Source organism: Oncorhynchus gorbuscha, linkage group LG24 (assembly GCF_021184085.1).
Source record: "Oncorhynchus gorbuscha isolate QuinsamMale2020 ecotype Even-year linkage group LG24, OgorEven_v1.0, whole genome shotgun sequence".
Taxonomy (NCBI): Eukaryota; Metazoa; Chordata; class Actinopteri; order Salmoniformes; family Salmonidae; genus Oncorhynchus; species Oncorhynchus gorbuscha.
Genome location: NC_060196.1, coordinates 27558674 through 27572031, shown reverse-complemented (window position 1 = coordinate 27572031; position 13358 = coordinate 27558674). Strand labels below are relative to the sequence as shown.

The following is a 13358-nucleotide window of genomic DNA, read 5'->3' as shown; positions in this document are numbered from 1 at the left end:
ATGTGATGAGTAGTTGACTCAAAGAAAAAGAGACAATAGATTAACAGTTTTGAACAAATTAATTGATTTAAAAAATGAAGGAGAAGTGCAAGAAGTGTTTTTTTCATCTGATCACAGACAGCTGATGTGTTCTGCACTTAAGTCCACAAGCGGAAGGGAAAAGGTGAGAGAAGGAGAGTGCATATGTAAGAAGGAATTATACAATGAGCAAAGTGATCATGCTGTTTGTATGTGGCTGCTATGAAAGTGAACTGTGTTTGCGTGTGTTCATTCCACCCATTCTGTTGAAAACATTTCTTAAACGGAAGCAAATGGAACGAAATGGGGATAAACATACCTGAAATTGTCCAATAGAAACTCATTTACAACTGTTGGATTAATGATTACACCCTAGATCAGCTAGAGACAGGCAAGAGTGTGCAAGGTGGTATTGAATTTGTCATTGTCACCTTGATTACTCAAATGTTTCTCTTAACCTGTGCACCTAAACTTTAATTCATAGGCAAGTTTGTAGCAAACTCATAATGGGTGCAGGTAAAATTAGAATATCATGAGGTAGCCTAAACCTATCGATGTTACATCGATCTGGGTGAAAGGAAAATGAATGACAGTCATCCAATATCCTGTAATTAAATGGCATATATAATTAAAAAAAGGCATGCTCATGAAAAAAATGTTGTCTCCTCCCTCATTGTAAACAGCAGCTGGCACCACTACTGGTGTACAGTAAGTGTGTCTTTTGCATTTGTGAAATTATTTTGATGTGTTCTGAAAGTAAAGTGCTTTATGTTTCTAGAACCATATTGCAATTGAGAATCAGTTAACTTTTAGATGGAGTATTTGGCTGTTTTGGCAGCCAGAGCCAGTCTACCTCTGAAGTGATATAAGTTCCTTGAACCTTAAGGAATAAGGTAACGGTAAAGTTAGCCTCCTTTAAAAGTACGGACGTCAAACGTTGTCTGCTGCACATACACTGGAGGCTCTAGACTAGATTGCCAGGTTAAATTGTTTGAGAACATTTTTAAACTCTCCAAGTGGTCAAATGAGTGAGAAATATATGTCATTGTTAGTGCTGAGCGATTATTGCTTTTTGAGGTCGGTTTGATTTTGGTTCGATTATTATAAAATGATCTTGGGTTTCGATTATTTTGGTTGAATGCTGTAACACAGTAAAATGGTTAATAAATGTCCCATAATGGTAGTGACTGCCTATTACAGCTTATCACTTATTAACCATCATTTATTCAAATCAAATCAAATCAAATCAAATCAAATCAAATTTATTTATATAGCCCTTCGTACATCAGCTGATATCTCAAAGTGCTGTACAGAAACCCAGCCTAAAACCCCAAACAGCAAACAATGCAGGTGTAAAAGCACGGTGGCTAGGAAAAACTCCCTAGAAAGGCCAAAACCTAGGAAGAAACCTAGAGAGGAACCGGGCTATGTGGGGTGGCCAGTCCTCTTCTGGCTGTGCCGGGTAGAGATTATAACAGAACATGACCAAGATGTTCAAATGTTCATAAATGACCAGCATGGTCAAATAATAATAAGGCAGAACAGTTGAAACTGGAGCAGCAGCACAGTCAGATGGACTGGGGACAGCAAGGAGCCATCATGTCAGGTAGTCCTGGGGCACGGTCCTAGGGCTCAGGTCCTCCGAGAGAGAGAAAGAAAGAGAGAATTAGAGAGAAATGTGGGGTGGCCAGTCCTCTTCTGGCTGTGCCAGGTGGAGATTATAACAGAACGTGGCCAAGATGTTCAAATGTTCATAAATGACCAGCATGGTTGAATAATAGTAAGGCAGAACAGTTGAAACTGGAGCAGGAGCATGGCCAGGTGGACTGGGGACAGCAAGGAGTCCTCATGTCAGGTAGTCCTGGGACATGGTCCTAGGGCCCAGGCCAGTTGAAACTGGAGCAGCAGCATGGCCAGGTGGACTGGGGACAGCAAGGAGTCATCATGTCAGGTAGTCCTGGGGCATGGTTCTAGGGCTCAGGTCCTCCGAGAGAGAGAAAGAAAGAGAGAAGGAGAGAATTAGAGAACGCACACTTAGATTTACACAGGACACCGAATAGGACAGGAGAAGTACTCCAGATAAACAAACTGACCCTAGCCCCCCGACACATAAACTACTGCAGCATAAATACTGGAGGCTGAGACAGTATTCACATTACTTTTATCAAATGTTTCAGTTGTGTATATTACTTTTGTTTTATTTGAAGACTTTATTTCGTTCCAAGTCGTTGTCTCATCTCTATAAAGCTGCTGCCTCTGCTGTCTGACAAAAAACCTATTTCGTAGTTCTTCAAAGTAAATAAGGCATATTATTATGACTGCTGAATACCAACTATCAATCATTTAGATCATGTATTTTCAGGTAAAGACACCTTGTGAAGCAACAGTGGCTCTCTGTATCCCCCTCAAGATTGTACATTCTAATGTCTCTTCAGTAGCTGGCATAAAATAAACACAGACCAGTAGATGCGCAGTGGATTATTGTCATTGTAGTCAATTACCACTTTTTTTAATGTACTACAACTCCCTACCTCATTGCACAGTTCAGGTTGGATTGGCTTTATCTCTAGAGAAACTGTGCAATATGTTGGTCAATATGTTGGTAAAAAATAACCTTCATTTCGGTTAATCACTCAACCCTTAGGAATTCTATTGAATCTGGTATTGTTGGTAAACATTTTCTCAACCTTATATTCACAATCCTTTCTGTTCTGTAGATCACACGATTGTGGCCAGCTCGACAGTCCGACGCTGTGGCGCATCTTTGAGGCGGTGGCGCTGAGTCTTCCAGTTCGCCTGCTGGTGACTGCAGTCTGGGGGAGTGATGCCCCCGGCTTGCCCCCAGAGGAGCTTCTGTCTCTGGGCACAGCTCTGCTGGCTGCCCTCAGCTCCTCACCACCATCCCTCTTTTGCCTAGGCTGCTGGTTGATGGGCCCAAATGGAGCCCGCAGAAACAAGCACCAGGCTAGACAAGAGATGGAACCAGCCAAGCCAGACTGAACAGTCATCACAGAGCACGAACACTACCAGGAGACCGCAGGAGTCAAAGCACCAGCTCAGGATGCGAAGAGCCCTAGAGGCTGTGAGGACGGTACTGCAGAGAATGGAGCTACAACTTCCCATTCAACAATCAAACTGGTTGAGGCCTTGGCTACAGACTGTTACCAGGTTCTGATTACAGTATGCGCTTTACCCAGGGTCCCAGATCAGCTCCTGTTCAGGCGTGCTGCCACAGCTTTATATCGGGCGTTGGAGCAGAAACAGAGTCATGAAAAGGGACTACCCCTCCTGGGCACCCTCCTCTCAGGAAAAACCAGAGAGAGCCTGGTGTAAGCACCCAGCCGACCTCTATCTCCTGGCCAGAGTCTCACAAGACTTCTGCCAAGCCACCGGCCACACCCAGTTCGACATGTGTGTCCTGGTGCCGCAGTTCCTCCCCCTGCCAGGTGGGACATCTAAGAATACTGACCTAACGCCAACTATGGTCAGCATATGGGCGGCCCTGAGGCCCATGCTGCAGGCCAAACTGACACCAGGTAAGTTAGGCCCTGTGTTAGTCCTCTCCACCTGCCTGTTGGACCTGTGCAGCTAGGAGCCTGTGGTGCAACCTAAGTTCTGCTGCCTGCTGGTAAACCGGGCCTCTGTAAAGGTGATGGACTTGGAGGAGCCCCCCGATACAGAACTGAGCCCCTAGTTGCAACAGACGCTCACCTCCTGCTACTGCGTCATGGAGGCGGCCATGGAGCAGGCCTGCAGCAGCCAGGGAGTCGCCCAGCAGAGCAATGCCCAGCATCAGAGAGCCATCACTGGGCTCAGTCTGCAGCAGAGCAGGCAGGTCCTCCGGGTTCTGGGGGAGGCCTTCTCGGCAGTCATCTATCACCTGCAGCAGGTAAGAGAACGAGGCAAACAAGATGCATTCATACTCATTATACTCGCCAGCCAGTGTCTGTAAGAAAGTATAATTAGTTTAAATTAAAATCATGTCACCCACAAGATAAGTGTGTGTGTGTGTGTGTGTGTGTGTGTGTGTGTGTGTGTGTGTGTGTGTGTGTGTGTGTGTGTGTGTGTGTGTGTGTGTGTGTGTGTGTGTGTGTGTGTGTGTGTGTGTGTGTGTGTGTGTGTGTGTGTGTGTGTGTGTGTGTGTGTGGTGAATTGTTATAATCCTCACCGTCTCAGGGTAGCCTGGTGGTTAGAGCGTTGGACTAGTAACCAGAAGGTTGCAAGTTCAAATCTCCGAGCTGTCGTTCTGCAGTTAACCCACTGTTCCTAGGCCGTCATTGAAAATAAGAACTTGTTCTCAGACTCCACTGCTGCTACCCACTTAAAAATGCACAGGACAAAGTACACAGAAATGATTAATGATGTTCTAGCACCATACTTTCTGAAAAAGTTGGTCGCAGATGTGGGTGAGCAGCGTTTCAGCCTCCTCCTCGATGAGTCCACAGATGTGGGTGACCAGCGTTTCAGCCTCCTCCTCGATGAGTCCACAGATGTGGGTGAGCAGCGTTTCAGCCTCCTCCTCGATGAGTCCACAGATGTGGGTGACCAGCGTTTCAGCCTCCTCCTCGATGAGTCCACAGATGTGGGTGACCAGCGTTTCAGCCTCCTCTTCGATGAGTCCACTGATGTAAGTGTTTCTAAGTACCTGGGGGTTGTGATAAGGTACTTTAGTGACACCAAGCAGGCAACTGTATCAACATTTCTGGGGTTTGTTGAGTTGGAGGGAGGAGATGCCAAATCTATACCTCGTGCTGTTGTGGCTTTCCTCGAGAAGTGTTGTCTTAAAAAAGAGAAACTCCTGGGGATAGGGACTGACAATGCCTCTGTTATTGTCATGCAGGTGAATGAGGACCCAAAAGCGACTTGGCGAAAACAGAGTATTTAATCCAGAATAAACTTTACAAAACAAAAAACATAATACTACACGTAAAGACGAGAACAGACTGGAGACTTGATCGAGAACTGCAGGTTGCCTCGGGAAGGCACTTGAACCTAGCAGACTCAGACACCTGCTCACCACGCAGCATCTGAGGGAAACACGACACGACAGGGCAAAACATAGACACAGCACGGTGAATTATAAATGAGGATCCGACAGGGCAGGTACGGGAAACAAGGAGTGAAATAGGGACTCTAATCAGGGAAAAGGATCGGGAACAGGTGTGGGAAGACTAAATGATGATTAGGGGAATAGGAACAGCTGGGAGCAGGAACGGAACGATAGAGAGAAGAGAGAGCGAGAGAGTGAGAGAGGGAGGGGGAGAGAGAGGGATAGAAAGAGGGAAAGAACCTAATAAGACCAGCAGAGGGAAACGAATAGAATGGGAAGCACAGGGACAAGACATGATAATAAATGACAAAACATGACAGTTATGACGGGGATTAACAATGGGGTCCATAAAGTGCTGAAGGAGGAGTATGGCCTCAAATATCTGGTTCTTATTCGCTGTGTGTGCCACTCTCTACAGCTTGCTGTAAGTTATGCTTCCAATGACACCATCCCCCGTAGTGTGGAGTACTTGGTACAAGAGACTTATAACTGGTTTTCAGTGTCTCCAAAGCGCAGGGAGGCCTACAAGGCCATATATGAGAACATCAACTGTGGGCAGAAACCTTTACAGATAGCCAAGGGGTGTGCCACACGCTGGCTCTCCATTTAACCCGCGGTTTCACACATTTTGGACCAGTGGGAGGAGCTTAGGCTGCATTTTGCAGTCACCAAGTCCAGTGAACACTGCTACATGGCTGAGGTTTTATACTCCATGTACAGTGATCCTCAAAACATATTGTATCTGACTTTTTTGACGTCAGTGCTGGGTGAGGTACAGTTGGCCATCAAGGCTTTTGGGGGAGAGCAAGTATATCCTCTTAAGCTACTTGACAGCTTGCTTAGCCTGATCAAGTCTGTGAGCAGCAGGGTGCTGAATCCACTGGCAAATGTTGATGTCCTCAAAGGGCCAATAGATGGATACATCAGTCCCAAACCGTACCTTGGATACCTTTTTGAGTCAAAGGCAGCTGAGCTCCACCTTTCGCCTGAGGATGAAAACAATGTCCGAAAGCGGTGTGTAGCCTTCACCATCTCCCTCAATAATGAGTTGAGGGTGAGACTGCCGGACAACATCGAAGCATTGCAGTACATGTCCGTTTTCAATGTGGAGGAAACTCTAAAGCACAATAAGAGCCCTGGAGAAATAGAAAAAATAGCCAAGCTCCTTGGCTCCTCCCTGCAGAGATCAACAAGATTGTCCAGCAATGGCGTGCCATCCATCTTAGTAAATGAAATGAGACAAAAAACACACTGGGCTTCTGGAGTGAGATTTGGAAGTTCAGGGATGCAGCTGATATCAACCCGTTTCAAGAACTTGCCATGGCTGCTGTGTCTGTGTTGTCCTTGCCACACTTGAATGCTGAAGTCGAGAGAGCATTCAGCCAGATGAGTGTGGTAAAAAGCAAACTTAGAAATCAGATGTCCTTGCAGACCCTTAACTCCATCCTGTACATTCGATATGGACTGCGGCTGTCTGGTGAGGCTTGCTATGAGCACCAGCTGGCTGATAATGTTTTGTAGCTTTTTGGCACATATCAGCTGCTTACTCATTTAAGTCAGCCCCCTTCAGTTGCTGAACCTGCCATAGAGAGCCTTGACCAAAATGACAATGACCCACTCTTTCTGTGAGCCAGCACAGCCTGTGTGTGTGTGGAGGGGGGTCTGAAAAACCCCCAACAATTAACCTGAATTAGGGCCAGACTAGATACCATAATTTTCTCACATTGCCATTAACAGTTTTTTCTATTGTGTCTTTTTGGTCCATTTAGATTGTTCCCTGTGCACGCCCCAGATAGTTCACTCATGTCTTCCAGCGCTGCGGGGTGCCTGAGGACATAGTCTCTGATCGAGGTCCCCAGTTCACGTCCAGGGTCTGGAGAGCGTTCATGGAACGTCTGGGGTTCTCGGTCAGCCTCACCTCAGGTTTTCACCCACGAGAGTAATGGGCAGGTAGAGAGAGTCAACCAGGATATGGGTAGGTTTCTGCGGTCATATTCCCAGGACCGGCCAGAGGAGTGGGCGGCGTTCATCCCCTGGGCAGAGATGTCTCAAAACTAGCTCCTCTTCCATTAACCTCTCTCCTTTCAAGTGCATACTGGGTTATCAGCCGGTTCTGACACCATGGCATCAGAGCCAGATCGAAACTCCTGCGGTGTACGAATGGTTCAAGCGCTCGCGGTCTGGCTCTCGACCAAAGCCTGTACCTCGCCTGCCCTGCCGGAAGCTGGGTCCACGGTTTGTGGGGCCATTTAAAGTCCAGAGGAGACTGAACGAGGTATGTTACAGGTTACTAATAGAAATTGATTCAAGTGAAAGTCACCCAGTAAAATACTACTTGAGTAAAAGTCTAAAAGTATTTGGTTTTAAATATACTTAACTATTAAAAGTAAATGGAATTGCTAAAATGTACTTAAGTATCACAAGTAAAAGTATAAACCATTTCAAATTCCTTATTTTAAGCAAACCAGGTGGATTGCTAGGGGCACACTCCAACACTCAGACATAATTTACAAATTAAGCATTTGTGTTTAGTGACTAGTTGGGCCCAAGCTTGCTGTACAACATTAAAACCTATTCAGTGTGTCTACAAACAGGCTCTCAAAGTGCTTGAAGCCCAATAGCCATCATCACTGTTACATCCTCAGAAAGCATGAGCTCCTGATTTGGGAAAATCTTGTGCAATACACCAACGCATGTCTTGTATTCAAGATCCTAAATGGCCTGCCCCCCCCCCCCCCCCCACTCAGTATTTTTGTTAAACAGAAAACCCAAACGTATGGCAGCAGATGCACAAGGTCTGCCATGAGAGGTGACTATAGTTCCCTTAAGGAAAAGCACCTTTAGTAAATCTGCTTTCTCTGTGAGAGCTTCCCATGTCTGGAATACACTGCCGTCAGACACACATAACTGCAACACATTTCACACTTTCACAAAATGCATGAAGACATGGCTAAAGGTCAATCAGATTTGTGAACATAATCCCTAGCTGTGTGTTGCCGCTTTCCATGCTGTCTGTTGTCTGTAGCTTGTGAGGTGTGGAAACACTTTGTTGCTTTTATGAATTTTGTCTTGCTGCTTTTTGTTCTATGATGCTCTGTCTGTATGCTATGTCTTGCTTGTCCTATGTTGCTCTGTGTGTGCTCACTGCTCAATGATTGTATATATTGTAATTGTTTTTAATAACCTGCCCAGGGACTGCGTTTGAAAATTAGCCGGCTGGCTAAAACCGGCACTTTTATTGAAACGTTGACTAATGAGCACTGTCCCTGTAAAAATAAAATAAACTCAAACTCAAGTACAAGTTAAAGTCGGCAATAATATACATAGTAAAGTAAAGTACAGATACCCTCAAAAAATACTTAAGTAGTTATTTTATGTAAGTACTTTACACGACTGCACAATTTGAGAGAAATAAGCTTTTTATGCGCATGGAACATTTCTGGGATCTTTTATTTCAGCTCATGAAACATATAACCAACACTTTACATGGACATTTTTGTTATATTATATTTTTGTTCAGAATACAGTTCCAGTCAAAAGTTTGGACACACCTACTCATTCAAGTGTTTTTCTTTATTTTCACTATTTTCTACGTTGTTGAATAATATTGAAGACATAAAAACTATGACATTTACACATGGAATCATGTAGTAACCAAAAAAGTGTTAAACAAATCCAAATATATTTGAGATTCTTCAAAGTAGCCACCCTTTGCCTTGATGACAGCTTTGCACACTTGGCATTCTCTCAACCAGCTTCATGAGGTAGTCACCTGGAATGCATTTCAATTAACAGGTTTGCCTTGTTAAAAGTTAATTTGTGGAATCTATTTCTTTCTTAATGTGTTTGAGCCAATCAGTAGTGTTGTGACAAGGTAGGGGTGGTATACAGAAGACCAAGTCCATATTATGGCAAGGACAGCTCAAATAAGCAAAAAGAAACAACAGACCATCATTACTTGAAGACATGAAGGTCAATCAATCTGGAAAATGTTATAAACTTTGAAAGTTTCTTCAAGTGCAGTTGCAAAAACTTCAAGAGCTATGATGAAACTAGCTCTCATGAGGACCGCCACAGGAATGGAAGAACCAGAGTTACCTCTGCTGCAGAGGATAAGTTCCTTAGAGTTACCAGCCTCAGAAATTGCAGCCCAAATATATGCTTCATAGAGATCGAGCAACAGACACATCTCAACATCAACTGTTCAGAGGAGACTGCGTGAATCAGGCCTTCATGGTCAAATTGCTGCAAAGAAACCACTACTTAAGGACACCAATAATAAGAAGAGACTTGCTTGGGCCAAGAAACACGAGCAATGGAAATTAGACCGGTGGATACCTGTCCTTTGGTCTGATGAGTCCAAATTTGAGATGTCTGGTTCCAACCGCCGAGTCTTTGTGAGATGCAGAATAGTTGAACGGATGATCTCTGCATGTGTAGTTCCCACCGTGAAGCATGGAGGAGGAGGTGTGATGGTGCTTTGCTGGTGGCACTGTGATTTATTTAGAATTCAAGGCACACTTGTGGGCCGGGCGCAGTGCGTGCTAACCAAGATCGCCAGGTGCACGGTGTTTCCTCCGGAACACATTGGTGCGGCTGGCTTCCGGGTTGGATGAGCGCTGTGTTAAGAAGCAGTGCGGCTTGGTTGGGTTGTGTTTCGGAGGACGCATGACTTTTGACCTTCGTCTCTCCCGAGCCCGTACGGGAGTTGTAGCGATGAGACAAGATAGTAACTACTAATAATTGGATACTACGAAATTGGGGAGAAAAAGGGGGGTCAAAAAAATAAATAAATACAAATAATAAATAAAAATAATTCAAGGCACACTTAACCAGCATGGCTACCACAGCATTCTGCAGCGATATGCCATCCCATCTGGTTTGCGATTTAGTGGCACTATTATTTGTTTTTCATCAGAACAATGACCCAACACACCTCCAGGCTCAGTAAGGGTTATTTGACCAAGAAGGAGTGTGATGGAGTGCTGCATCAGATTACCTAGCCTCCACAATCACCCGACCTCAACTCAATTGAGATGGTTTGGGATGAGTTGGACTGCGGAGTGAAGGAAAAGCAGCCAACAAGTGCTCAGTATGTGTGGGAACTCCTTCAAGACTGTTGGAAAAGCATTCCAGGTGAAGTTGGTTGAGAGAATGCCAAGAATGTGCAAAGCTGTCATCAAGGCAAAGGGTGGCTACTTTGAAGAATATCAAATATATTTTGATTTGTTTAACACTTATTTGGTTACTACATGATTCATTGTGTGTTATTTCATAGTTTTTCTACAATGTAGAAAATAGTTTAAAAAAAGAAAAACCCTGGAATGAGTAGCTGTGTCCAAACATTTGACTGGTACTGTTTATGGTACTGTAGTTAAGGTAAACAAATTTCTTTCCATGTCTCCATGCATGTTGCTTTTTCTACCACTAGATGGCATTCTGACTGCAGTGTGGCACTTCGGGTCATGGTAAATATCTGAATTATGCATGGGTTACTTATTGAAGTTATTTTGACACTGATATATTAGTGTAACAATTGTTTTTTTGTCAGATGAGATTCACAATCCATAAAACTGAAAGAATGTAGTTTTGACTTATTTTCTCCGAAATGTCAAGTTACCGTTAGCTGAATTTAACTTTCTTAATTTCTTTCTTACAAAAAGAGAATGTCACTGCATGACGATGATGTTTAATTTCCGATAAATGTAATTGATCAAAAAAAGCAGGGTCTCCAAATACCGGACAAAAGTTTTCAAATGATACAGTAGCAAGAAAGACACCAGTTGAGTGTACATTTCTAATCATTCATTTTGAATGGCTATATCTACGAAAATACTTAATGAGAAAAATTATTTGCCTGTAATTAATTCAAATCTGGTCACTATACAGTTTGCTTAAAATGTCATGGTCATACCTAATGGCATAATTGCACATTGCCGTACAACTTCATGGATTCGACTTGGTAAATCTAATTGTGTAAATATACACGTTTCCTTTTGGCATGAAACTCTCACCTTCTCTCAGCCCCAATTTAGCAGCCCTATTGACTCCCCTCACCTCCCGCCCTTACACCCCTCCCCAAACTTCCGTCTGTTGTCTATGTGACTCATACAAAACTAGTGCTTCGCTACTCCAACTAACTCACTCTTCAGTCTACCTTCAGCTCGTCTCTATCCATCCTCCTGGTATCCGCTATAACCTCCTGCTCCATCCTAACTCTAATCTCTGCAACCCAGCCGCCCTTTACAACAACGTCATCATGCTTTGGAAATCGCGAACGAAGACTGAGCCCTACTGTCTTCAGGTAACATCATTTGGCTATGCTTGAAGTTAATAAAATGGTAAACGAATTTGGAAAATTGTTTTCTCTCGTGCTTTTACGAGGTAGGGCTGCTTGCAATGAATATACACTTTTGTTTAAATAGTATGTGTAAAGTGTCAAGAACTCGTGTTAGAACTCGTTTGATGCTATAATGAGTTTGAGGACCGATTTAGCAAATGGTAAGTTTTCCAATTTGGGTGCATGAAATGCTATAAATAACATTCACTAATTGTAGAAGACAGCACTCTTAAATTATTCAAAATTCTGTAAATATATTTCAAGAACACTTTCAAAGTTGTTTTGAATTATCTGTATCATCTAACAAAAAGTTGAACCAGATGTATAGCGTGCGTAATGGTTTGATTACGAGGCAGTTAAAAAAGAAGGCTGGATATTGATTCATAGCCTAGCAAGTAGGATATTTGATGCATATTGCGTGCCAAAATTATTTTTAGATTGTCTGGGGACAAGACCTCTCATTTTTGGCGTTTAAAACAGGAGGCAAATAAAATGGGGGATGTTTGGCTAGTTTAATAACTACATTTAAAAACCGTCTAATCTAAAAAGAAAGGAAAGGTAGGTCAATATTTTTTTAAAACATAAATGTGGGAGAATGAATGAATGTCTGAATGAATATCTCTTTAAGAGAACTGGACCCCCCACCCCTCCCTTCATTCTGTTGAGCGCGTTCAGAATCCTATAAGTAGCGCGCATGGGGAAAATTTAGGACACTTTCTGACAGCGTGTCGCAGAAGCATCCTTAAACCGCACATGCTTGAGGGTTGACACGTTGAGACATTTCTAAAAGAAAGAAAAAAAGAAGCTTGAGCTACTTCCTGCATGGATCTTGTAGACAGATGAAAGTAGCTTGGATTATAACTATTTGGTGACGTAGCTAAGACATTGACGGCGTCCATATCCTAGACTGTGAATTTTTGGTAACCAGAAGAGATGTTAGTCCACACATATTCGGCTATGGTGAGTCCCTGTACTTTCAATACTACGCGCTAGTCTGCAGCCCAGATTAGGTCCTGTGTGGTCTTGTCATCTTCAATTTCTACAACTTTGTCTTGATTTGAGTGGGCACAGATACGTGACGTTAACTTCGCACTAGCGGCGCCGCTACTGTCATTGTCAGCTGTCTGGATAGATCCGCTGTATGCGGAATGTCAGATGTTGGGAGAATCGGACCGCATCAAAGTGTCCGTAGAAATATTAATTTAAAGAGGGCCAACTAAACGAGGATGACACTTTGAGAGAAAAGTCCCATTGCGTTTTGCTGTGGTGAGCATAATGAAAGTTGAAACGGCTAAACATGTGAAGTGTACAAGGCATACAGATGGTAGCCTGTATTAGTCTAGTTGCTATCAGTTATATGTTGACATTTTAGAATTGTATACATATTTTAAATGACCTTTTGCTTTTAAGTCCCCCCCTTTGCTCGTTTCTAAAAATGGACAATGTTCCAACAACAAAATTGATCCGAGTGACCCAGCTTTAGAAAAATCGATTTTTTTTTAAAAACCAGGAAGTGCATGCATATGGAGAGGAATGTAGGCTACATGACAATTGGAGAATATTGCAAAATGACTGCATTGATAATGTTATGTTATTACACTATTACATGATGACTCCCAAATTCATTCAGACAAAATGGCTAAAGAAGTTATGTTTAGGTTATATCGCTTTATATTTCACTTGGAAATATTTGCAATATTTTGTAAATATTTCATAGGCTCTTGTAGTCATAAATGTGTGCACATATTTTATCATATTGAGTGTTGTATTTCCTGGGGCAACATAATGCTGTAGCGCATTAGATACCTGTCCTTTGTTCTGTTGGGGTTCTCAGTGGCCATGACCTTTTTGACAGTGCCAGGCAGCGATGCCAGGGAAACCTGCTGTCTGTCTGCATGCAAATCAAACCCTCCGTTTGAGTTATTTGGACATTTTAGAATTAAATAGTTG

The 13358-nt window shown here is 43.2% G+C and overlaps 1 protein-coding gene across 4 annotated transcripts in view; it reads left to right on the top strand.

Annotated features, from left to right (window-relative positions):
- Positions 1–11225: 11225 nt before the first annotated feature.
- Positions 11226–13358, top strand: part of LOC124013032 (transcription factor AP-2-epsilon) — a 10606-nt gene continuing 8473 nt past the window's right edge. For 2 of the 4 annotated variants that reach the window (XM_046327145.1, XM_046327146.1), the window contains exon 1: positions 11226–11372. In XM_046327145.1, the coding sequence (XP_046183101.1) occupies positions 11328–11372 (45 nt within the window). In that variant the 5' untranslated portion in view covers positions 11226–11327. Of the gene's footprint in view, positions 11373–12137; positions 12369–13358 lie in introns of those variants that run through there. The other 2 variants (XM_046327147.1, XM_046327149.1) reach the window with 1 other exon arrangement.